General features: G+C 37.7%; 2 protein-coding genes across 2 annotated transcripts; one reads left to right on the top strand and one right to left on the bottom strand.

Moving 5' to 3' along the window:
- The first annotated feature begins 2 nt into the window (after positions 1-2).
- Positions 3-3,993, top strand: LOC110065633 (UPF0728 protein v1g117062-like). Its single transcript, XM_020772787.2, has 3 exons — positions 3-201; positions 725-844; positions 2,425-3,993. The coding sequence occupies exons 1-3, from the start codon at positions 111-113 to the stop codon at positions 2,487-2,489; spliced, it is 276 nt and encodes a 91-aa protein (XP_020628446.1). The 5' UTR covers positions 3-110; the 3' UTR covers positions 2,490-3,993.
- Positions 3,630-26,603, bottom strand: LOC110065683 (2-oxoglutarate dehydrogenase complex component E1-like). Its single transcript, XM_089270811.1, has 27 exons — positions 26,042-26,603; positions 19,760-19,954; positions 19,406-19,508; positions 18,987-19,087; positions 18,664-18,721; positions 18,284-18,380; positions 17,333-17,570; positions 16,447-16,555; positions 15,002-15,072; positions 14,490-14,618; positions 14,145-14,207; positions 13,628-13,744; positions 13,077-13,229; positions 12,683-12,788; positions 11,628-11,753; positions 10,608-10,758; positions 9,900-10,027; positions 9,346-9,431; positions 9,127-9,219; positions 8,931-9,002; positions 8,602-8,652; positions 8,341-8,415; positions 7,936-8,008; positions 7,728-7,837; positions 6,981-7,034; positions 4,857-5,011; positions 3,630-4,191 (listed from the first exon to the last, which is right to left on the bottom strand). Exons 1-27 carry the CDS (start codon positions 26,231-26,233, stop codon positions 4,095-4,097), a joined length of 3,003 nt encoding a protein of 1,000 aa, XP_089126937.1. The 5' UTR covers positions 26,234-26,603; the 3' UTR covers positions 3,630-4,094.
- Positions 26,604-26,621: the final 18 nt, after the last annotated feature.

Raw genomic sequence — 26,621 nt, 5'->3', positions numbered from 1 at the left:
ATTGGTCGATTGTCAACCAACGATAAACTACGATAGTTTGCTGTATCGATCAAGATGGCGGCTTAATTCGTTGCTAACATAAACAACTCCGCCATTCTCCAGTCACAAATATGGTGAAACATAAAGTCACGGTAAATTTTGGCCCTTATATGTCGTGTGGAATATTAGAGCATCGAACTGCCAGATTGGAGGGACTTCAAGGTAAGCAGTTAGTGAGATACTAAACAGCCTTTGCTTTCGCCGAGAAAATAAAAACTCGGCTTAAACATTCCATATTCCTTCATGATCACTTGTCAGACTAATAGTTGCATGCACATCCACCTGTATTTAAAATATGGGCATGGCTTGGGTGTTAATGCCTGGAAACTTGTACAATTTCGAGTGAAGCAACGAGCTGCATGTAACTGCTGCAATGTATTGAATGGGTTGGGGGTGGGGAGGGTGATGACATATTAGTTTTCCAAAAGGCGAGACTGTTTCATTTGGTAAGTTGTAGTCTTAGAATTCCTGGTTCTTCTCTGATGCCTTCACATTAACAAGGGAATTATTCCACAGTTTATAATTTGTAGGCATAAAAAAAAACTCATTATGTATGTTTGGTCATTGCCCCTAAGACCAAATACCTCAGAGGACCAATTCCATTATCTATCTATCTATCCTCTTCTCACTGGCAAGGTAAGTCAAAATTAACCCCCTGTGCTGATATAAATTGATTTTTCTACAGCACTTTTGAGAAGTGAGGGTCACACAGTAGAATTTATGAAGACACCAGATAGGGACGATGTTGAGTTGGTGGTTCATGGAGAAATAATTTATCGCTGCAAAATTCAGGATCTGCAATATGGTGAGTTTACTTGAAGTTTAACTCAAATCTAATTATGCCACTGACTGAAATAGTTTACACAGCAAAATGAAACTGTTAAAAAAATAATGAAGAAATAAAGAACTAAGAATGAATGAATGAGCCATTTTACAGTTGTGCTTGGTTACCTGGCCTTTGAATGCAACCAAGGCTACAGGTGGCCTTGCTTTGATACAAACCTCTCTGTTTTTCTCATTTAAATGCCAAATAGTGAGCATAACAACAACTTGAGTTACACAAAAAAAGCAGTGAGGTCTGTATCAAAACAAGGTCAACTCCAGCCTCGCTGCCATTCAAAGGCCAGGGGCCAGTTTCTCGAAAGCCCCGGAAACTTTTTGGGCCTGTAAAGCCATTTTTAGTTCATCTGTATCTAAAAGCGGAAAAGTGTATAAGCCTGAAACTTTTTGTATCAACGGAACCTTTGTTCATATTAAGAATACGTGAATAAAACGGCTTTGTAATCATAAGGTTCAAGATTTTGCTATGGCTTTCTGGGTGCCAAACTTTTTGGGACCTTCGACCATTTTGGCCCCAGGTCACTGAACAGACAACAATAAAAACAATGGTCTATTGATAAAACAAATGAAAGAATCAAGAGAAACTAAAAGAGAGAAAAAAATAAGCAATTAAAATTCAACCTACAGCAGGGATAGAAATCTTCAAGCCCAGAAATAGTTTATGCACACTAAAATTACAATGTGAGATAGAAACAAAAAGTGGGGACACGAAGAAATGGAAACCTCTTACAGGATACATGAGGATTTAATTAATATTTTAGATTATATTTTCTGTAGGGTTATCTATCTCCTACCCATTAATCTATTTCTAATCTCCTGTCAGATGCATAACTCATTTTACTTTTAATGTACCACATGCCTTTGGTCTGTTTTTTTATGTTTCTGTACTACAACCTCAAGCTGTAATGATAACTAGCTATTTTTCTTCTCAGTTTTTTTTTTCTTTGCCCCTTGTCGTCACTGTATTTCTTAATTGTGTAAGTCGTGTAACTGTATTTGTTAGTAATGTAAGTCGTTTAGTTATTGTAATTTAAATAGTGTAAATAATTAGAGCAATATAATGTAAATAGAGTTAGTGTTGTAAGTAAGCATTGGTTTCCCTTGTGTTATTGCAAATAAATAAATAAATAAATAAATAAATAAAAAATAATAATTAAAAAAAAAAAAAAAAAAAAAAAAAAGAAATAGTTACCTTGCAAGGCAGAGATTTCTTTCACTCTCCAGGGGAATCTCAGTCTCGCAGGGTAACAAATTCTGTAGTCTCTAGGGTGCATGAAGTGACATCAGAGATATGTTAGCACTACCTGCCCAGATGTCAGTCCTTTTGGGCAAGTTTCAAATTAATTTTTTGGTACATTTTTAAAGGACACTCACCCAGAATTTGCATTGTTATATAACACATTACATCACTCACGATGTGTGGTACTGAAAAATTAAATTATTAACTGAAGGCTCTCCTTCATTTACTTTATTAGTCTTGCCAAGACTTGGGTTATCACAGCACTTACAACAATCTTATCAAGTAGAATATTTGTTTTGTTTTAGGAGGTGATGGAAAACTGGATCCAATATGTAAAGAAGCCCTTGCAGCTGTAAACAAAGCTTATTGACTAATATTTTGTAAAAAAAAAAAAATGCATGCTTAGCATTTTCTGTAGTTTTAAAGTGTCAGAAAAAATAAATGGACAAAAAAAATAAAAAAAAATATAACAATTACTATTTTCATACTACGTTAAGCCCAAGCATTATCTACAGAAGAAATGTTCATTTGTCAAATTCCAGTTATTATGTATGGAGAGTTCAAGGTTGAATAAGATATATACCCAGCATTATTTCACAGCAGTGCATCAAAGAAAGGACAGTAAAGCCTGGTTCACACTAGTGACATAACAGAACAACATCAACATGACGACATAAGGAAAAGATCAGTTTTATCTTTATGTCGTAATCTTCGTGCTGTTGTTGCTAATGTCATTATGTCTACATGTTCACACTTGTCTACAAACATGACGTCCTTTTTATGTTAATTGAGATAACCTTTTTATGTTGTTCGTGACGATGTTATGTTGCTAGTGTGAACCAGGCTTGAGAGATTGTACAAAGAAGTTTCCTCAAGTACTTATTAATAGAAAATTAAAAAAAAAAACATTAAGTATTTTTTTGTGTTCTTGTGTTCTTTCGTAGTTATTACGGAGAAAAATAGTCATTCAAGTTGGGTAATAAGTTGGGTCGTGGGTTGTTTGTTTTCCTTTGTTTGCTACCTGTTGGGTGTTGTTGCTTTGAATCTGATGCATTCACAACATTCTGTTTTTGTTTATTGTGATGGTGTTGACGTGATGTTTCAACCTCAACAATGACCCATGAAGTTCAGTTGGATGTTTTACAATAACTGCAGAAATTCTTGCATGGTCGTTGGCTAATTTGCATTGTCAATAAGTGGACAAACACGCGATTTCATAATTTATGTGATAATTTCTTTTTCAAAAAAAAACAATTTGACGTCAAATTTTCATGTGTTTGAATTTTGTCATAACATTGTCAAAGTAGTCTGCAGATCCACTCAGCTATCGCCTTGTGAATCCAAAGCTACTTTGACAACATTATCAGTTATGATGAAATTCATGATCAATAACAGGACAGATGCATGAAAAACTGACACCCATTTTTTCAGATAAAGTTTTGTGACACGAGCAAATCCCTCTGGGATGCACTGTTACATAGAGAGACTTCAGCATGAGGGAGGACAAAGGTATCAAAGAATTCTTTTATTTATTTAGTGCATTTTACAGATATCATTTCATGAAAATAAAAAATGCTATTTCCCTAATCTGCAGAATAATATTGATTTTGATTCACTGGTCAGCCATGTGAAGGTGTTATACAGGCTAATAACTTTGAAATTATTTGATTTCTTTGAAGTAAAATAGTGGGATTACACTTCACAGGCTAGTGTAGTTCAAGGACCATAGTCTTGCTTTTAGTCTATACATTTACTATTCTTTCACTCCTCCAATAAAATTCCCTATTGTTATGTAGTATTTCTCAGTTTGTAGAAAAACAATTGATCAAATTATAGTATCATATGCTGAAGTTAAATATAAAAGGAAAAAACGACTGGCCAAGTAAAACTAAGGTTGACCATTGTGTGTCTCTATTTTATATCAATTGTAGCTGTCAGTTTTACTTTCAATATTTCAATATGGTGTCATGAACATTTAATCCAAAGCTTGGTTTATGAGGTCTTCTTGTTCGGAATTGTGGTGATGCTTGTTGCCAGTTGCAGTTGATGCAGATGGCGGGCGACCAGCATAGCTGCCGAAAGAAAAAAAGTGAAGCATTTAGCCCTGGCCAAATGAACTCGCAAGTAGTCACAAGTAACTGCAAGTTGATCTTGCTTAGAGACTTGCATTGGGTGGCCAAACAGACTCGCAAGTTTCCTGGCTTGCAAGTACATGCAAGGTACAAAAAACCCATTCCAAGGCAGATATATCCTGTATTTTATTGGCTAGTAGTAGGTTAATGGACATCACTCAACTTGTGTTGACTTGGGTTGGGTGGCCAAATGTAGAAATGTGCAAATTTGATCTCAACCAAAGTGAGTGCAAGTCATCGCAAGTGCTCACAAGGCCTGGCCAAATGGAGTCACAAGTAGACCCAAGTTTTCAACTTTCGATTCTGTTTGGCCATGGCTTTAAAAGGTGTAGTGCTTGAACAAGTGAACAAGTCCTTACAGTAGGACTTTCTGACATGGACCATTTCAGCAATGACAGCCAAACCATGTCGTGGAATGGAAACAAAGAACTCAGAATTCAGCTGACCAAACAGTGTTAAGTGCAATAGAGCATTTTAACTTGGAATAGCATTAATCAGAATTCCCTATTCTGTTCTGCAATATTGATAGATTTTCAACATCTAAGTGGCCAGGTTTAAATAAATGCACAATAAAATAATCAAAATCCAAAATATGTTCACTGTACCTGATCTTAACTTTGTTTCCAACAGAGGTTACAAGGCGTGGCTGAACATAAGTCCAGTACCCCATGTTCTGGGGCTCTTCTTGCGCCCACACAATCTCTGCATTGTCATACTTTTGGTGCTCAGCCCTTATTAAGTCTAGAGGGAATGGGCTTATCTGAAATAACGAAAAACAGTCAGTACTAAAACCATGATGTGTATCCAAAGTGTAGACAAGCTCTCAGGCTTCAACTGACTGTAAAATTAACCTTGAATTCAAATACAGTGAAACCTCTGCTAAGTGGTCCATACCTTCAGGACCCTCCCTGGTGTCTGCTTAAAAGAGGGTGTCCACGTACAATTAGTACTCACCAGACCCCCAGTTGTTTGAAGGCTGGATAACACTATCCACAGGATAAATTGCTTTCCAGTGGATAAGTGTTCACAAAACAAACCACACTACGCACTAGACATACTGGATAGTGATGTATCTGTAAGATAGCGTTATCCACCTTTTCAACAATCCAGACTAGCGCCATAATGAACATAGAGTGCAATTATAATTGTAAGCTTGAACATAACTCCCTCATCTTGCTTATGTCTCAGTGCCAACGTCTAGAAACATGGTCAAAAGCACCTTATGATCAATGTAATCATTATCACAAGAAAATTCATGGTCACTTTCTTCTGATTTCGATTATGTCCGTGACTAAGATTATGTTGCTTTTATCATTTTGTAGAGGAAACTTGAAAATCATAATGACATAATCAAAAACACAAATGTGACCATTATGCACACAGGATTTCACTGCTTTCATTAGTAAAGTGAAACCTTTAAGTGGAAACCCTCGGCACCTTCCCAAGTGTCTGCTTAATAGAGGGTGTACGCTTAATTGAGGGTTCCCATAATAGAGGTTTCACTGTATTATACATTGTAAGGGTTGGAGTCTATGCTGTGCATAGGAAAAAATGCACATTTTAACATTTTGGGTTTATAAAATCTTGTAACTTTAAAATGTTTAATTCACTAAGTAAGTAGGTACTACATAATTTGTAAACATGTATATAACATCATTAGTTAGGCATCAGTGATTAGTCCAGGAGGCTTTTGCCTGCAGCTTTGAATTTGCCATGGTATTATTATAACATGCATTTGACAAAGATTTGAAGAACTGGATGAGTGGTATTTAACACACATAGTCAAGTCAAGTCAAGTCAAGTCAGGTCAAGTCAAGTCATCTTTAATGGAGACATTAACAAAATTACACGAAACCGGTTATTTTGATTCATTCAGAGGTAAAATTTAAGGCTTGAATGAAGCATTGGCCTTGTGAAATCATGCATCATAATTCCTTTTTTGTCTGGTACTGCTACCTCAACACCAAATACAATGATATTCACAAACCAATGTCAGTTTTCCTGCAAAATAAATGACAGCTAATATTCTCTTATAGGTAAGCAAACATTTGGATGCAAAACACCCAGTTATTGGATCAGCTACAGTTAGCAATTAAATTTCAAACTATGCAATCACTCCACACACAGAGAGTTAAGAACACAAACAGAAACTCCAGAGCAAGGTTAACAGTAAACTGTTAAGGATGTAACCGAGGCAGTAACCTTCATGCCTACTGTTCATAACTGCTGTTGAGGGATTGGTTGTTTGTAATTTCAATATTGTTAGTTCCTCCTCAAACCATTTCTTTGTCACTTACACTTCACGAAACCTTTTGCTTGAAGGACCATTGTGGCGAGTGTTTTCACAAAATGTGAACTGTTTGTCCAGGTAAAATGTATTAATATGTTTAAATTCTTATAACTGAATGCAATGTAGCAGTCCTGATCAACAGTTTTCTTTGATTTCTCGTCTAAGATTTGGTTTTGCTGCCTTTTCTTCACTTTGCCCTTGACATATCTGCATGGCGGGTGAACATTAATAACTTATGTTGTCAAATCTTATATTAAGGAACAATAACATAAAAACCCAACTGTTTTTGGGATCACTAATATGCACAAGTTCAGCTGCCTACCCATTTGAGAATCATTCACAAGTAAGTGTAAAGCCAATACATTTGATTTTTGTTTGGATTCTATTTGGAGTGTTATGCTGAAAGGAAGTCACAATTATGCTAATTATGCTGTATTACCTGCTCAACACGAGAGATAGCAATGTCTTCCTCGAGACCTCTCTTGTTACGTTCCTGAATGAGAAACCCAAACTTGACAGTCAAAACCTTTGAATTGCATACTGGAGGATTTATGAACACTTGTGGTATAAAAGCAAGATGTGAGAATGAGAGTTGACATTTTAGCGCCAGGCACGGAAAAGAGGAAGGTGAAAAAAAGGATAGGAAAAGGGAGAAGAGGAGCAAGGGAAGGACAAGGGAGAATGAATGGAGGAAGAAGGAATGCTAGAGGACAAGAAAGGTTTGAAGGAGGGGAGGGTGAAGGGGGTCAGGAGAAGGAGAAGAGGTCGAGAGAGGAAAAAGGAGATGATTATCAAAGGGCAGGAGAGGAACTTACAAGCTTGGAACACATGGCAGAAGACAGGAATGAAGGGGTGGAAGAAGGGGGTGCAGGGAAAAGGGAAAGAGGACAGGAGAACAAAGAAAAACACAAGGGCATGGCAGAAAGGGTGGCTCACAAGGAAGGATGAATTGAAGAAAGATGGAAGGAGGGATGGAGGAGAAAAAACTGGTGAATCAGGAGAGAGAAGAGACAAAGGATGATGAACAGAAGGAGAAAGTAAGGGAACCAAGAAATAGAGTATACAAAACAGGTGGAGGAAAAGGTAGACAAAAAGTGTAATTGGAAAAAAGGGCCAGAATGGAAAAGATCATGAAAAGAAGGAGTGGAGGAGGTAAGGGGTCTTACTCAAGCTCAATAACACTCACCTTTGCCAATTCATAGTAGACTTTGCCAGTACAAAGAAGAAGTTTGCGAACTTTTTCGGGGTTGTTTGAGGCAGGACCAGAGTCGGGAATCACTCGCCTAAATGATGTACCTGTGCATTGTAAACAACAACTGGTTGTCAATTTTATCCTTCGGCAGATCAGAGCTGCCAGGAACATTTCACTGTGTAAGAACTACAGTTTCTCATACCTTCTGTCATTTCATCAAGGTGAGACCTGGCAGCTTCCAATCGTAGAAGACTTTTTGGTGTCAACAGGATCAGCTGTTGAAAAACAAACATAATATCGTATATGATTTCTGATGCAATATTTAGGATACTGTCAGGTTTTTATTACCAATGATGCCAGCTAAACATAGGCTCTACAACCATGCTGAAATTCAAATCTTGCCTTAACTAAATTTAAAACTTAAACTGATCAGGTTGCTGTGATATTCTCATCGTCTCCTGTTCCCTCATTTAAAGTGAGAGTTTGATTGATGAGGAAAGGTTTGAGTTCTTGTTGGATTTTCTGTATTTGCAAAAATATGGCTTAATAAAAGTTGACTTTTTACCCTAACATTAAAAATAAAATTAAAAAAAAACAAAAAACTTACAGGCTTGCGGAAGTTCAGTGTAATCTGACGCCGTAATATGTGGAAGAAGTTAGCAGGGGTACTGCAGTTGACAACCTGAAACAGTGAAAAACATTTTCTAAAAATTTTAAGAATTTTTTTTAGAATTTAACACAAAAGCTAAGAATCAGGTACACAATTTGCACTCCAAAAACATAGCATGTTCATCTTCATCCACAAACATGAACAGGAAGCAAAAGTGTGGTACAACTCCTGGAAATACATACAATGTTATGTCCTTACCTGCCAGTTAGTAGAGTACAGCTGATTCACTTCAAAGAGCTCATCTACCGTCTGCAGAGAAAATATAAACACATGTAACTGTAACTTAATGCTTGAATGAGAAAGGAAACATAGAAAGGGAGGACTGAAGGAAAAATAATAATAATAAAAAAAAACAGATGGATGAATGAGTAGGATTTAAACTTAGACTTTCAAAACTGATTATTTACTGATCAGTCAAAATGTATAATGAATGATCATTTTCTCTTTTATTAATTCTTACTGTTCACAAGTACATGTATGTGTCATTTCATATCAGCATTATCATTACAACAACAACAAAAACTTACTGGAAAAACATCAGGGTTATCATTGCTCATCTGTAGAAACCTCTCTGGTCTGGCACTGGAATGTTCAGGTCCCTAGAATGAAACAGATAAACATGTACACTAAGTTCACAAGTTACCTAATATAACCAGGATTTTGCAGAGGAAAACACCCCTCTGCTGGAAAAGGTTGTTGGCATGGAGGAGCTGCAGTACTTACCATTCCTTCATAGCCATGCGGTAACAACATGGTAAGAGCACTTTGTCTGACCCACTTGTCTTGTCCGCTGCTTATGAACTGGTCAATAATACACTGAGGAGGAAATCAAGACATAATTATAATAGTCATGAAATTATTTTTAACTGAACATATGACACCAGTGAAGGGACATAATATTATTATTAAATGATGTTGTGGAGAAATAATAATCTATTATACCTGGGCAGTGTTGTTGAAGTCTCCAAACTGAGCTTCCCAACAGACAAGTGCGAAAGGATTTGTCATGCTAAATCCCAACTCAAAACCTAAAAAAATGAATGTGCACCATGAACATCAATGGCAACTCTGAAAATCAGTTTGAAAAAGCTTTTGCACAAAGTCATCACATGCAGATGCAGCAGGTAAAGATTTAAGGGTGCATTTCTTTGGGGTGATCTGGATCAGGATAAGGATCAGTGATCCAAGATCACTTTGAACCATGGTAGATCAAGGGAACTGATGAATCCACTTTGGTCATAGATTCATTGGTTCCTCTGATGCAACATCTAGTGATCTTGGATAACTGACCCTGATCCAGATTGTCCTTAAGGAACACACCTTCAAGATAAATGGTGACCAATTTCTGAAACAACAAGCACAAAGGGGCAAGCTTCTAGCAAGGTCCAGTGCCATGATCCCCCAGGTAATGTTTTGGACTTTCTGAGTCGTTCTGAAAAATCTGGCTGATTTCCGTAAAGAGGTGAAAACCTGCACATACATACTGGAAAACATACCTAGCACAGCATATTCTGATAAGGAGCTATTGACAACAGTGTAGACGGCTTGATCAGCACTGAGGTCATTCAGTGGACAGTACGTCACTTTATCTTTGTCTTGGTGATGGAGAATATGATGACGATGACTACAAAATAAAAAGGACTCTCAAAATGATTTTACTTCTAAGGGAAAGACAGGAGGGGAAATCAACCTCATAGTCAGTGCACTTTAGAAATAAGCACCCGTCAGTTAAAGGCAATAGTGTTGCCTGATACCTCAGTAAAGACCAATGGCAAACTCTATACAGAGATTTTTGTACATACAACATCAACAAGACAAGTCCAATTGGACATTGAAAACCAAGTTTTGATTTATTACAATGGAGAAAGGTTGTTACTATAGTTCAGGGCAGTTACAGAGTCTTAGTCATGTAGTGATCCAAAATGATAATAATGACTCTGTCACAAAGCCAAAATATTGTAACAACCTTTCTGTATTGTAATCAACCAAAACTTGGTGTTCAAAAATGTTAACAATCCTCGCACTTGACTTGTTTATGTTACATTCAAAACCCTCAGATGGTGCTTGATGCTGTACCTAACTAAGTACGGCATGTTTTGGCTCAAATCTCAGATCTCTCTTGCGAAGTAAAAAGAGCTAACAGAGTGATGCCTCTTTTGTCAAGCTGAACAGTGACAAGAAGGTTATCAAGAAAGTTGTTTTACCTGAATGTTCCTCTTTCCACATCCTGTCCACTGAGTCTAACATGCACACCCTCCATGAGAAGAGAGCCAAATGCCAGAGCCTCACCCACTGCCCAGTCCACATAGCCCTTCTCCAGCAACTCATGGCGAGCCTTCAGGATTCGACGGAGTCCTGAAAGCAATATTCACTTATCAAAATCATGCCAACACTTACGCATTACTCTTGAAGCCTGGAAGCTAGTCCTGTTATGCCAGCTTTCACCAGTCAAGTGGTTTCATTAAGGGACAGGCAACAGGCAAATTGACCAGGTGTGAGGACAATTCTGCCCACCTGGTTTGAGCATCTAGAGGAAACATTTTCTTATAAAGAAGTTCAGTTCCAAAAATTTGCCCACCTGCGTAAACCAGTTACCCTCCTACTGAAAATGTTAATGAAAACCCCACCAGTTATGACCAATCTTGACAACGTACAGATTGAATAGAATTCAGATCATTTTAGGGGTTTTACCTCAGAGATCAGTTTAAATATGGATTCTAAAGCACTTCAGGGGGATATTCTAAAGGGGACAATTCAAGGGAAATCATCTGAGTAGACTCTGGGCAGACCATTTGATGGGGCTTACTATGGGCATGGGGCTTAAATAGGTTATAGAAAAAAACAGGGGGATCTTTTTAGGGGGATCTTTTTAGGGAATCTTCTCAGGGGAATCATTCTAGAGAAATCATCGGAGCAGGCTTTCTCTCAGGGGGCTCATCAAGGGAAGACCATCTTGGGTTTTGGGGGAGTGGGGTCATCTTAGGAGAACCATTCGGGGGAATCATCTCAAGAGGGTCATCATCTGATATGGTCAACTAAGGGTGATCATCAGGGTATTCATCTTAGGGGGATTTTATTGGGGGATCTTGAAGTGATTGAGAGATCATTTGCTAGTCTGAGGAAACCTTGGACAAGTTACCTAAGGAGGTCACCCCAAGGGATCATTTAAAGGGGGGGGGGGAGTAATTATAGGAGGTTTATCCCAAAGGGATCAGCTTATTTACCTCCATGAACCTTGAAGTCTCCACCCGGGGCAGTACTAAATACATTTCCAATGTGCTTCAGCGAGTCAAGAGAAACTCCTGTTGGTCTTACAGGTAGAGAAGGTTTATAGCCTTTCTTGAAGAACCCTGATACAAAACAAGGACAGTTATTAAGAATTAATTAAATTGGGATCTGGAGTTCTTTTCTTTTCCAGAATTTATAGTGCCTTTGATGAACCTGCTGGATTAGTATTGAAAGCTTCTACAACCTTAGGCATCTTTCCAAAGTAGTAAAGCAACTGTTACAAACAAAAACAAATGTATGCATAAAATGCTTGCATGATCTCTCAAAATCTTGTTTCTCTCTCAAAATTCAAAATATTTTGAACCAGCTATTCCATAGACAAAACCAAAAGAAAAGGTACATTTACATTGTGACTACTTGAACCAGGCCACCTAGAATCAAAACATAAACTTAGAACAATGGACTGGTAGCTTTGACTCCTCTCTTAGAGATTCAGTCCTTGGCGTGAATAACCATTGTTATGAATCTTGCTCGAAAAATTAGGCTTGAAAACTCATTTTGCGACAACTAAACCGAAACTGTTGAAAAGTGTACAAAATTTAGGATCGAAACTAACCAATCAACAAATGCCAAAGTTTCCTGAGAGGTTGGCAACACCTTGCACGTGGTTGGGTTTTCAATTTTGTCAAGATCTATTGTTTGTGTTCTTCAATGTTATTGGTTTACTTGAAAAAAGCATCGCTATTTTTTGTTCTCAAGTAATGGTCTGATTGTTTTACTCTTTTACAAGTGGCCCCGTTTGAGTAGGCACACTGTAAAAACTCATCTTGGGACCATTTGCATGAGTGAACAACTGTCTGAAGCAGCCACTTTCCCAAAACCCTGCCTGGGTTGTCCAAAAAAAAAACTCATTTTAAGTAATTAAAAGCTCCTTCTAGAGCAACCCCAACATTTACTGCAACGAGGTTTTGGTCAGTGATGTAGTTCAAGTACAGTGACTGAAGATTTATGAATGTGAAGAAAATGGACAAATCCTAATAACAAGCCACACCTTTCCATGGGGAATCGAGCCAATCCCTGTTAAGTAACACCCGCTTTTCTGACTTTGCATCAACAAGAGCCTGTTCACAGATCTTCTCATAATTTACTTTCTCTTCCTAGATAAGAAAACAGAAAGTCATGAATGTATTTAGATTCAATATAAATTACATCAAAATTATTTCACTTGATTATTCAAATTATTTGAAATCTCTATGGTTAAGCTTAATATGGACAGAGGAAATAAAAACCACATCGAACAGCATAATAAACAGTACCACACAATTGTACTGCTTTACTTGTAATAAACGGTACCACATGAAAGTACTGCTCAATAGCTTTCACTGGAATGGTCACTCAGGGTTTTATTCAAATGACTCTAGGATGAATAGTGTTAACAAACGTACCTGCACCCACTCCTCAGTGACCACACCCTCCTGTATCAGTTTCTTTGAATACAAATCCAAGATGTTATTCTTTTTGGCAATATTCTTGTACATGATAGGTTGAGTGAACATTGGGTTGTCACCTTCATTGTGACCATGGCGACGGTAACACACCTGAAAATTGTTGGAGACAGACATTACAGTGGGCTTATCCTTATCAAGTTACCATAAACCAAATCAAAATTTTTTATTTACTTACCTCAACTCACTTGACTATAGATTGGAAAAAGAAATATACTATACTCTCTTGCTATTTTCGGGGGATTGCTACTTTTGGAATTTATCAGTGAGCATAATTGAACGTTACTTTCAGAGGGTCATTACTTTCAGAATTCTATGGTGAAACATAAAGCACAAAGTAAAAGGTTGCAAGAGAATGTTCTTCATGTTATTTCGCCCAAAAATTATCCTAATATACTTAACATTATTGGTTTACTCTCTGTATAGAAGTTGCACATAACTATCAGTTTTTCAAAAAAAAAAAAAAAGAAAAGAAAAAACCACACACATACCAAATCAATAACAACATCTTTGCCAAACTCTGCTCTCCATTCCGCCGCAACCTTACAGACGTGCAGGACAGCTTCAGGGTCATCAGCATTCACATGGAATATTGGGGCATCCACAACCTGGTGGAATGATTAAATGTCAAAAAATATTATTCTTAGCAGCTGTAAAAAGTCTGCACACGAGCCAAGCAGCCTTCCAGGCCAGCACATACAGTACGTCTGGTTTCAACAGCATGAAGTGATCACCAGGAGTATTTCTACTCGCCCCTAGATGGGATGTCAGACTATCACAGGGTTATACCCAGCATAAAATTTCCTGGTACCCATTAATACACTTGGGTTGAGAGAGGCACTGTAATCAGAGTTGAGTGTCTTTCCCAAGAACACAACAAAAACTCCCCAACCAGGGCTTGAACCTGGACTGCATGCACACTAACCATGAGGCCAGCGTGCCTCCACGAGCTTACACTGTAGCCCTGCACAAATGCGATGCTGAAAATAACAATATAACACGGCAAACCTTGGCAACATCAGTACAGTAAGGTGAAGAACGAGCAACTCTTGGATCAGTTGTGAAGCCAATCTAGAAAGAGAGGGAAATAACAAAAATGACCGAGGTGAATGCTACAGCAAGGTAGCACATAATGTGCAGTTCCAGAAAAATATCCATACTCTCCCTAAAGAAGGGATAACTTCTTCAAAGAAATGTGTGAAGCTGGATTGCAATTTCTCAAGAGGTGGGGGAAGTCTTAGAAAAAAAAATCCCTTCTGTGTGAAAGGGGGGGGGGTGGGGTGGGATAATTTCTACACAATATACAGAAGTGTAAATATCTTCACAATTTTATGAGTAAAACATGCAACTGACCTGGTTGTTAACAACAATATGAATGGTGCCATGTGTTGAATATTGTGGCAGAGCACTCAAATGAAATGTCTCGTACACCACGCCCTGTCCAGAAAATGCTGCGTCTCCATGGATAAGAAGACTCATCACCTTGAATACATAACAAACAAAACTTGGTTAGTATAAAGGAAATGAGTCAAGGATTTTAGCCAAATTTAGACCTATGAAAATGGCCACCAAATTGAGTGCAACTTTTATAAAAAGAACTGCTTTAAACATTGAAGGAACATTTCAGTAACACAACCCATCAAAAAGAAAGTACACGCACAAGTGGGCAGAAATTGAAGAAGATTGAAACTGACGGTGATATGGGTTTTTGAAAAAATGTTAGGCTGAGCAGCCTTTTCAACTTTAGTTAATGTTGTTTGGTTGTTAATGTTAATTATAATGTCTGGGAACCATGTGCATGCACGCAGACAAATTCAACACCAAATAATACACTTTTACACAACACAGATTATTAGCAATTGTACCTTTTTCCCTTGTGTGTCTCCTCTGTAAAATTGCTCTGATCTGGTCTTTCCCTCAACCACAGGATCAACAGCTAAAGAAACACATTCAAACAATTTGACTGAAGAGTTCAATCACAATTCTCAATGATGCAGGACTATGTTATATAGACTTAAGTGTCTTCAAATTCATGAAAACAATATAAACAGTCCACTTCATTTGTTTTATACGTTTTTATTGATGATCTGCAAAACAGTCCCCTTCATGTAAGAAAGATAAACACTCCAAAAAAGAGAAACAATGGTTACCGTCTTGAAGAAATTCTTTGACAATAACCTGATATTTATAATAACTTTACTAAAACTACTTTGTGTGGATCCTTCTTGTATCGGTTGCTTATCATTTGTCTGCAGCAACAAGTTGGAATGACTGTTGTACTATAAATGGCATCAATAACAGATCAAAGGTACTGAAAACACCAGCAGATAAGCCACACTCACAGATAAGCTGCACACTGAGTTTGGTAACTCAAATTTACATGACAGTACAATTGTTTATTCACTGAACATCAACCCATGTGAACTTCCATAACACTGAGAGAGCACTTCAAACTAAGACCCTTATCTACAACCTTAGCACTGCACACTTAGAATAGACATGATGTCTACTGGCTCAGACTTATGTTTAATCTTTCTCTGTTATTTTTCAACCAGTATTTTCTCATTCCTGCCAGATTTTCAATAGAGTTTTACATACATACATACATACGTACGTACGTACGTACGTACATACATACATACATACATTTTATTTGTTATCAAATTAAAATTACAATTATAACATGCCCGCGGATAGCTGAGCTAATCTAGGTGGGTCATGTTTGGACGAGTTATTAATATACAACTAGGTACAACTAAATACAACTGAAGGTAACAAGAGGACTAAAGAGACCAGAATTGACAACAATGACTAAAGACAACTAATAAACTAACGATATTACAAATAATAATTAACAACAGTTACGACGAGAGACTACAGATACACTAAAGCGAAATTATTGAGTATGAAAAAACCAAACTTGCAAAAGCAATGATCAATGCATACTCTGGTATAGTTTTATGAAGTTTTTATTAGACAGTTTGCTATTAATACAAACTTATAAATTTTGAAAAGTGTTAATTTTAGCAAATTTACGGCATGTTGTCCTGATCACCTCACAGAGAAGATCTCTTATGAAAAAACTTGAACGAGTAAAAAGGTGCAGCTTATCTGTTGGTGTTTATGGTAATACACAATTTCCAAGTGGATTATAAGAGAACTGTCTGTTGATTTAACTTTCAGTGGAAATTTCTGGAATTTTTAGGGCTATTTATATGCCGACTGTAGAACAGAACTTGAAATTAATAAGTTGTCTGAGGTTTTCCGAAGTGTCACAAAATTTCATGCAAAAGAAAAAGAAGTTGTAAACCTTCCAAATGAGATGGATTTGCGACCACAGCCAAGCGGATGATTTTGTTAGTTGCTCTGTTGAGGCGTTCATGTGACATCCCAAGATGATATTTTACATCTCCTGACCCCTGCAATAAAGGAAACAAGCATGACGACAGCTACTCCACTAGAAAGGGCTGCCGTTAGGAGTAAGCAACTGGCTCTTGTGACCAGCTGCTACAGTGGAGGTCATTGGCAACTAAAAGTTTGATCAAACTCTCTTTGAGCCACAGGTATCTTGTGCAATGCCAGAAATGTAGAATACTGAATGATCCAGGGACACCATATGATAGCCTGTAGGGTGGACTCCCATGTGAAAAGGTCTGGATGCTCATTGGACTATTTGAATGAAACCCCTAAATGAGACTAATCTGGGTGTGGCTCCAGCCTTATTTGACCCCTAAAAAGGTACCTTGATGGCATAAGTGAGAAAAAAATCTGAGATTTACAACACAAAAAGATGGATTGTAACATTTTTGAGTGGGTAAGGGGGGGGGGGGGTGGGGGGGAAGGAGGGAGTTTGGGCAATTTCCAAAAAAAAATCCCACACAACAAAAACTGCTAAAAAAAACATGCCAGGAGAGCCTTGGAGAAAAAGAAAAATAGAGCAAGTGATTTCTACTATCCAGGTCCTGTGTTTGAATTTTTTAAAAAAATACACTTGAAAAAAAAAAAAAAAAAATACTTGCACAAGCTATTGCCCTACAAAAAAAAATCATGCTCCAGAAAATTGTTCAGCCCCCCTGCCCCTCAAATAAATAATGGTCCGTCCCTAAGCAACCAATGAGCATCCCAAACCTTTTCAAATGGAATTTCCCCCGGGCAAAATAACTACATGGTAACGTATGTTGTCTCTGTAAACGTACTTCATCAGAAGCTTCGAGCGTTGGATCAAACTGAGTAAAGATCTGCTCCAGAGATTTGCGGCAAACATTGGCCAGAACATTTAGCCTGCCCCTGTGTGGCATTCCCATGATGATGCTCTCAACGCCAAGCTCGCTTGACTTGTCAATGATTGTCTTCATTGCTGGAACCAGAACTTCACAACCTTCGACGCCAAAACGTTTCTCTGACGACCACTTCTTGGCTAGAAAAGCCTCAAACCTAAAATGCAGAAGAAATTGCAAGGGGAAAACTGGGCAAGTGGTGTCCCACTGACTCACCATTTTGCTTCACATGTTGTCACTCAAGATTTACATCTAAAATAATTGTCACATTAAGTGTTAAGCTTACAAAAAATACTCCTCTTTCTCTTTGTTCTCTTTGCAAACATGTCATTTGACAGTGCAGTTTTCCCCTGGTTTGATTATTGGAAATGGAAATGGTTGAATAAATATTCCATTCAGTTTTTATTAAAAATTCATAACGTGAAATGAATACTGAAAAATTCCTAATTTAATCGTTTACTTAATAATATAATTATTTAAAGGAAAAATATTAAACCTTTCATATAACACGACGTTTTGGAGTCATCTTATCACCATTAGATACAGATTTCAGTCGTTTTGACATTGTTTGTCACCTTGACTCCTTAACACCTAAACTAGCATTTATCTGAACTGAATGACATAAATCTACATTTGATAATGGTGACAAGATGACACCGAAACGCCATGTTATAACATTTATTTTTTTCTTTAAATGTTTTTCCATATCTTCTTTAATAATATATTCCTGTTTTTGGCACAGTGCCTCAACCATTTTGACATCAGGAAAAAAGTTGTGGCAGTAATTGAATAAAAGGAAGGGAACCTCCCTGATTTCTAACATGTTAAAGGCAATACTGAATACATGAAGTCAATGACTTGACGTCATACCCAGTTGAACGAATGAGCCTCCTTAAACAAGTCTTTTTGTCCTCCACATCTAATGTTACGATTCCTGGACTCTCAAACCTCTTCCTAATCCAGTCACCTTGAAAGATTTTAACCAAAACGAGACATCATTTAACAAGAACAACAATGCAAGTTTAACCAGCCACTGGGAAGTTGACTTGCCACAGGGGTTTTCAGTAAGTAGTTTACACCAACAGCACACAATGAGCATTACTATTAATTACTGTAAATTGATTTACTAGGGGATGAATCAGCATTTGAGAAGACCAAACATATTAGCTCAGTCACAAGCTAGTACTCAAAATGCAAATATGGCCCATTGTACACTTTATCAACCATGAGTTTTTAGAACAGATACTTACATTTAGATTTTTCTGGAATGAACATATAATCCAGCCCAATGTGTCCACAATATGAACTCTGTGGAAGATAAAATCAAGATCTGATCTTCAAGCAACTGAGGAATACCTGTAACTCCTACAAGATTCATACATGTTCTGAAAGGCTAAGTTACAACCTCTCTACTTTGCTGGACTGGTACCCATTTAGACACCTGGGTGGAGAGAAGTACTGAGAGAAGATCTCAGAGTCTTGCCCAAGAACAGAACACAATGAACACAAAATGTAGCATACTTTTTGCCATGAAATTACGATTTACAGTACATCATCACAGACCTCAACATACCTCAAGCCTGCTGACTATTTCTCTTAAAGTCAAAACATCAGTGTTGCCACCAATATACGTTGTGTTAGGAAGCTGGAAAACTTTATCTAGATCAGCCTCTCCTGTAAAAAGAAAAAAAAAACCAAATAAAACAACATCATCAAGAAGGGAAAAAATTACATGGCAGCATATACTCATGTTAGGTCATTTTTTAAGGTTTATCTCTTCCTAACAAATTAACCTAAGTCAAATTGAATGTGCTCTTTAGCAGCCCCAATGAATCAATACATTTATACATGTACATGTAAGATAATAAATTAAATTGTTTGTGGTTAGTCTAGAGTTTTACCTCTGGGTTGAAAGAGATTAATAACCAAAATCAATTATCCAGGACAAATTATGAACACAATCTTTCGTGTTTCATATGGTGCATAACTCACCAAGTCCCCAGTATTCAAGAGAAAGATCAGCAGGAATGGAATCTGAGAGGTCAGCCTGCAGGATACCAAGAGGGTCTAACTGGGCTTTGTTATGACCCCTGATCTGCAATAAGAATGTCAACAGTAAGTTGGGACATGCTTTAGTGGCCATATCTGTTATTGAGAGGTGGCTGTTGTAGAGAGGTTAAAATAAAAGTGAATAAGGCCCATCTGCCACCAGAAAAAAGTGGCCGTTGAAGAGAGGTGACCATTAGAAGAGGTTAGACTGTATAACGTCAAACTAGAAAACTACCTCATTAAAAGCAACAAGAAAAATACAGGTCTAGTGTATACTTATTATTAATTAATAATTACCTGGTAACAACGAATCAAAGAGTACACTGCCAAGTGATCTGACACAAGACTGTTGATAGTGGATTGGTCCACAGCACTTGGAACAGTTTGTCTTGTTGCTACCATGCCAGCCATCTGTCCCAGAATGGGTGGTGGTTGGTAGGCCTGTCCTGGAGGCATCCCATTCTGAACTTGGCGGAAATAAGCATCCCAAGACTGGAAAAAGTCACAGTAATAGAAGGCACAAGTTAGATTATAAATGTCTGCTTCCACTTTTAATATTACCTAAAACTAAGTATTAGTTTTTTAATTAGGAGTGAGCTAGGTTTTAGAGGCCAGGGGATGTCCATACTAATCATAAAAAAGATACTTTGCTTACATTTTGCTAAGGATATGTCAGGATATTAAACTTTAGGTTTTTTCCCACATTTTCACTCTGCTATGTTTTTCAGCTAAGATAAAGTTATTGTCATATTTCTTTTTTGGCAAGTATAAAAAAAAAGAAAAAAGAAAAAAAAAATAACATCCAAGAATTTTTAAAAGACAAGAGGGATAACTTCATAATCTTAATGTTCTACATCACATTTAGATAAAGGGGAGGTATGACTTTTTTGTATGGCTTCAAAGTGAGGAAACAAAAAGAAACAAAGAGACAAAAACATTCCAGAGGTGATAAAGAAAACTTCCCTAACAGAAAAATGATGGAGGCTATTTCAGACTGTAAACAAAGAGAGTGTGACAACTTAAAAAAAAAAAATTGGCTCCACAATACACTGGCTTGAACCGGCCACACAAGACATTGTAGACAAACTGACATTTTCAAATCCTGTAATAACCATCATTGAATGTTTACTCCCTATTGACTACTTCACATGTATACCGGACCTGGGTTGTTCAAAAGGTGGATAACGCTATCCAGCCGACAATAAGCACTTAATGACTAGCCCCAAGGGAAACAGTGAGTTTTGTTTCCCCGAAACCGGCTCAGCTTTGCCTCGGAGAACACTGAGGTAGAGATGAAATAAGACTCACTGTTTCCTGCAGGACCAGTCATTATACATGTTTTGTTATACCTCCCAACTCAAAGAAAGAAAGAAAAAAAAAGACTGCGAAGAAATCGTTTTCTTGAAGCTGGCTGGCTCAAAAATTTGCTGCGGTTTCAAGATGCATGACCTGATCATGTGCAAGTTGAAACTTTAAGTTGTTGTTTCGCTAGGGAGTTAGTGAGTTTTGACCCACGACACGACCCGCTCTCCTCCAATAGGAAAACATATTTGAGTTGGGAGGTATAACAATGTGGTTTGTTTTGTCTAAGGGAGGGTTTCACAGTTCAGTGCATGTCTGTATTTAGTTATGTGCCTGTGCACGCTTTTTGGCACAGGCCCAGTTTTTCAACTGTTTATGGACCAATTGAAGGGGTGAGTGCAAACCATGCTAAGTGACGATTTGGGTGAAAAAAAAAATTTTCGTGAAAGGGCTTGAATTTTTGCATGTGGTCTTCAATGTAATAGAAAAACGCAGCCCTGTATTTTTGTCGCTGGTTTTTGCTTCGTTTTCGAGTTATAACGTATGCAAAAATACTTGGCTTTTCCTAGCCATGTCTTTAGGAGTTTATTTGTTGAACAGCAAACAGGCAGACTGTTTATAGTGTATGAAGTCAAAATCAAATCTCACAGCATATATAGAGCGGAAATCTGGGAACAGATTGTTTACATCAGTTATTGTGACGTGAGCACAACACGTGAATCGATCGAGCGGCAAACGAAATACCATCGAACAAAAAAGAGATGTGCCGCATTAGAGCTCTGTCAACTAATATCTTAAGCATTGTGTTAAAGTACCTTGTATGCCTGCCTGGTGGTTGAGAGGCATCATAAAGCCTCGATAAACCCGTAAGTCATCAGCACGTTTTAAAGAATCAAAATGTGTTCTGAAACTTTGAAGGTAGCTGATATACCGTAATCGTGTTATCGGCGTTCGAAGTCAGATCGAGCCAGGCAGCAAAGTCCAAGAGCAGTTCTTGCCCAAGAAAAATACCCTCTCATGAGTTGTGGCCCATTTGCCAAGTGTTGCTAGTGTCAAAGTTTGGAAAGCGAGAACTGGTTTTTGACTTATAAAATTTGTCTTGTATCGACCGCCATGTTTTCCCGCGCACGAGGTGTAAAGACCCTTCCCGGCATGCATTGTGATCACGTTCTGCTCACATTTCTCGAACTGGTAACTAGATTGTTTTGGCTTTTTTCATTTAAAGATAATAATGGCCAACAAGTAGCGATTGATTGTAACATAGATCTGTGATCCAAGTTGCGTTGATTTTATTTCATATCAGCATGATTTGTAGTGTTTTGAACTTCTGGGATCAGTGGACATGCAGATGTATGGAGACCCGTACGTTGCGCAGAAGGCTTAATTTGTTAATCTGTTAGGCGGTGTGTGACATAAAGCTACGATCGCGTTTGTCGAAAAATATGTATTTATCTCATGATTTTTAGCCATTTAAGATGTTGCTGCATTTGGAAAAGTGCTTATTTGATGTTTATTTGTTCAGTTCAGATACTCATTGTCCCAGATAACCAAAGTAGGTTCCAGATGTTAACACTATTTTCCGGCCGCCATATTTTACCTATTTAAACCTGAAATCAACGTTTTTGAGCTTATACGTTGCGTGAAATTAACATTTTGCTGTTTTCTAAGTGAAATCAACATCCTTGCCGTCACGCGTGAACGTGAAATCAGCATTTTTACCTATTTAGACCTGAAATCAACATTTTTGAGCTTATACGCTGCGTGAAATTAACATTTTGCTGTTTTCTAAGTGAAATCAACATCCTTGCCGTCACGCATTATGTGAAATCAACATTTTTACCTATTTAGACCTGAAATCAACATTTTTGAGTTTATACGCTGCGTTAAATCAACATTTTTCTGTTTTCTAAGTGAAATCAACATCCTTGCCGTCACGCGTTAACGTGAAATCAGCATTTTTACCTATTTAGACCTGAAATCAACATTTTTGAGCTTATACGCGGCGTGAAATTAACATTTTGCTGTTTTCTAAGTGAAACCAACATCCTTGCCGTCACGCATTGCGTGAAATCAACATTTTTACCTATTTAGACCTGAAATCAACATTTTTGAGCTTATACATTGTGTGAAATCAACATTTTGCTGTTTTCTAAGTGAAATCAACAACCTTCCCGTCACGGGTTAACATGAAATCAACATTTAAACCTTTTTTGACCTGAAATCAACATTTTTGAGCTTTTACGTTGCGTGAAATTGACATTTTGCTGCTTTCTAAGAGAAATCAACATCCTTGCTGTTGCGCATTAACATGAGTCAACATTTTAACCACTTTTGACCTGAAATCAACAAATTTGAGCTTATATAAGTTGCGTGAAATTGACATTTTGCTGGTTTCTAAGTAAAATCAAAGTCCTTGCGGTCGCGGCGGGCCGATCCTTTGTTATAATAAACCGAGGCGAGAATTCGACTTATAACAAAGGCTTGGCTTGGCTATTATAACAAAGGGTCGGCTCTGTTTATCATAACAAAGGCCCGGCTTCGTTTATTTGAAGACCTTGGCGGGAAAAGGGCGCTAGGTATTTTAATCAAATGTGAACTTTGTCGAAAACGCTCCAAATTTCGCATGCAGTTTTGTTTAGGTATGTTTAACAATGTCCCGTAGTTTTTCCGCTAAGCTTCGCTTCGTTTTCGAGATATTGCGTATGCAGAAAAACCACTCGGTTTTCCTAGCAGCGTCTTTATAAACGAAGCAAAAACCAGCGACAAAAATACAGGACCACGTTTTTCTATTACATTGAAGACCACATGCAAAAATTCAAGCCCTTTCGCGAAAATTTTTTTTTTTTACCCAAATCGTCACTTAGTATGGTTTTGCACTCACCCCTTCAATTGTAAGCAAGTTACCTAGATTTGCATGCAAATAGCTGTAAAATCATCAACCATAGAATAAATCGTACAGGACAACATTAAATTCAGCAGTTGACAGCCCCAGTAAAATCCAATGAAATCTTCTGAGAATTTTGGTCATCTGTCATTCAGCCACACATAACTGTAGCATGTGATTACTGAATTGCACCTGAGTGGGATTTTTAAAGCGATGACCTTGATAAGAAGTGAACAAAAGTATGTTAATTCAGAGACGTGCTCTCAACCATGAAGGCCTCCCTTTAACACTATCCACTGGAAAGCAATTTATCTGGTGGAGAGTGCTATGTAGCCTTCAAAGAACTGGGGCCAGAACTTTGTCTTCTGCTCCAAATGAACTGAACTAGTTGCACGAAGTTTTAAATGCATCTCTGCTGAAATTGTTTATGTTGTACCTTAATCGGTTAAACATGTAAATCTTGAAATTAAATTTAAAGCAAATAGGGGGTCATGTCATTGTGTAAGTTTTCAAACATTCTACTTTGTGAGTGGAAATCCACTTCAGCATTGAAGTAAACCAATGATTCTTAGAGTTTACACTTCTTATTTCACATGAAAATGAAGTTTCCTTTAAAATGTTTTTGTATCTACTACTGCTTGACATGCAAATTTAGATTCTGCTATGTTCAAATTCAACATTTGGTAGTCCTTAGCAATTTGACAAACGCACAGAATACTACCCAGTTTACGTACATAACATAAATCAAAATGACGATTTACCATGTTTACGTAATTTAGTGTTAGCAATGGGGTTTCCATTCAACAAAGTGTCACGTGCCCACAGTCAAGTTTTAAACACATTTAATTTTATGCATGAATGGTTGTCTATTCAGTCACACATCAGTGACATGGTGTGGGAACAAATGCAGCAATAATCCACCTTAGTACCAGTTTAATATACATGTAAAGTACATGTACATGTAGCTCGTGAAGCAATTAGAAGACTGAATCAGAGAACTGGATCACATCAATTCAATACACCAGGCATGGGACTCTAGTTTAAATTATTCCTATAGGCTTAAAATACATGGATATAATTATCTTTTCTTTACTTCTATCAAAACACAATATATCACATTGGGGATCATGGAAAAAATTAGCACAAGGGTCATAAGTCTTCTTAAAATAATTATTAAGGACCACGTGCAGAAGAAGTCTGTCCAATTTGGGTGTTCCAATTTAGCTATGGATGAGTTGTGCTTTAGACCAGAATATACATTAAAAGCTGTACTTTTTCATAGTGAAAGTGATGGTTAGTGGAAGTTCTCTTTAATTGCACCCAGATGCCTACACTCCCTGTGTTGGATGAGACTATGGACTGAGCTTTATGTCAAATTTTTAAATTAAAGTTGATCAGCACCACGTAAAAACTGCTGTTTTCATTCCCTCATATTAACATGGATCTATTTTGTTCTTAAGGTTAGCTACGGGCATTGTTTGTGTTTGCATTCTTTATCTATTGTTCCATTTGGCTGATTTATAAAGAACATTCTACATGTACATGGTGCAGGTTACCAACTAATGAGTCAGACATAGCAGCCTATCACCAGAAGCTTATCAAGAAGAGCTTGAAAATATCAGGGAAGGGGTGTGAAGCAGAGCCTTGCCTTTCCTAAAGAAATGGGGAGGGACCTCCTTTAGATCAAGCAATGATCACAGAATAAATGAATAGGCATTCACCCAATCCCACATCACAGGGAAATGGTGCATAGCACCGCAACAGTTTGTTAAACATTTAAGTCATATCCTGTATGTTGTTGTGACGTCAAGCCACCTCATGCACAATGGGCAAAACTAAAAACAAACCATTCTTTGAATGTTTCAACTGCAAAAATTTCTGTGATCTGGAATTACATGTACATTGATTAAACGAAATGGAAGGATCTGGTCGACAAACTGCCACATGTTTCCATTTCATTACCAAGATTTCTTATAGCGCTTGAGTGTTTGTTATCCAAGCTTGGTAAATGTAAATTATTTGCATGATATTTAAGACTCAAAGGTACTACGTGAGTTAACAGCAGTCTCGAGACAGCCTGGCGTCGAGGGTGGGTCATGGGCTGGCCAAAGTTCAAAACTTCCGTGTAAAGAAATGATCATATTGAAGCGGGCATGTTTGGAAACTATTCTACACTTTTCTCCCATGATCGCCCAGCCAAACTAATAGCGGATAATAGAGAACAATTAGTAATATTTAACAACACAAAACGTGTAAAATATGAACGAGTTTTGTTACCGTAGCAGCTTCAGGGGGTGCTTCAATGCATGTATTAAAGCTCAGGTTAATTTCATTGTATAAGCTTATATTCGCGGCAACGAAACATCAGGCCACGAAACAGATACATAACTTACCCGATGAACACTCTTTGGGTCTTCTTTCCAAGATAGGTACATCTCTTCCACATAATTGCCACTGCTGCCGTTCAAAAACGGCTCCTGAGCGACCAAAGCCGCGGTTTGCTGCCATCTTTGAAACGTAAAGTTTCCGGAAACCAACAAATGCTGCCTTTTAAACAATCTCGCACAATTCCTCGCTGCGTACATTCTCAACGCCTCAAAAACTTTCAGCTTCAAGTCCTAGTCCTTGTTAGCAAGTGTTCAAAAGTCATATAAGTCCTAAGTTGTCGAAATTGCGATTGAATTAGCGAGAGCATTAAACTGCCGAGAGTGTGGACTTTCGCCAGTTTAGGTTCCAGCGTGGTGCCTTTACACGTAGCTTTGGATTCGTCTTTTAAGAACGCCGAACGGCTCTAAACACACCAGCGATGCTTGATCCTTTTAGTTTTCCTCTGTGTGTACTAATTTCCCTCAAGAGTTAGCCGTTTGTTTTCGATAAAGCGGATGAAATATCCAGAACTGTGATGGTTCGCGCGTCCAGCGATTTGATTCCTTATGCGTTGGCGTGACGTCATACTGCTTAGTAATCGATTAC

The sequence above is a fragment of the Orbicella faveolata genome, unplaced genomic scaffold, assembly GCF_042242905.1.
Source record: "Orbicella faveolata isolate gen_17 unplaced genomic scaffold, um_ofav_v1 contig_34, whole genome shotgun sequence".
NCBI lineage: Eukaryota > Metazoa > Cnidaria > Anthozoa > Scleractinia > Merulinidae > Orbicella > Orbicella faveolata.
This window is presented reverse-complemented; position numbering and strand designations above follow the sequence as displayed.

Coding starts and splice junctions, on each gene's coding strand:
- LOC110065683 (XM_089270811.1), bottom strand. CDS start 26,233: ATGTACGCAGCGAGGAATTGTGCGAGATTGTTTAAAAGGCAGCATTTG. Junction 13,230..13,627: donor AAGATGTTGTTATTGATTTG/GTATGTGTGTGG, acceptor AACAATTTTCAG/GTGTGTTACCGTCGCCATGG. Junction 9,003..9,126: donor CGCATGGCTATGAAGGAATG/GTAAGTACTGCA, acceptor GTTTCATTCTAG/GGACCTGAACATTCCAGTGC.
- LOC110065633 (XM_020772787.2), top strand. CDS start 111: ATGGTGAAACATAAAGTCACGGTAAATTTTGGCCCTTATATGTCGTGT. Junction 202..724: donor CAGATTGGAGGGACTTCAAG/GTAAGCAGTTAG, acceptor ATTTTTCTACAG/CACTTTTGAGAAGTGAGGGT. Junction 845..2,424: donor AATTCAGGATCTGCAATATG/GTGAGTTTACTT, acceptor GTTTTGTTTTAG/GAGGTGATGGAAAACTGGAT.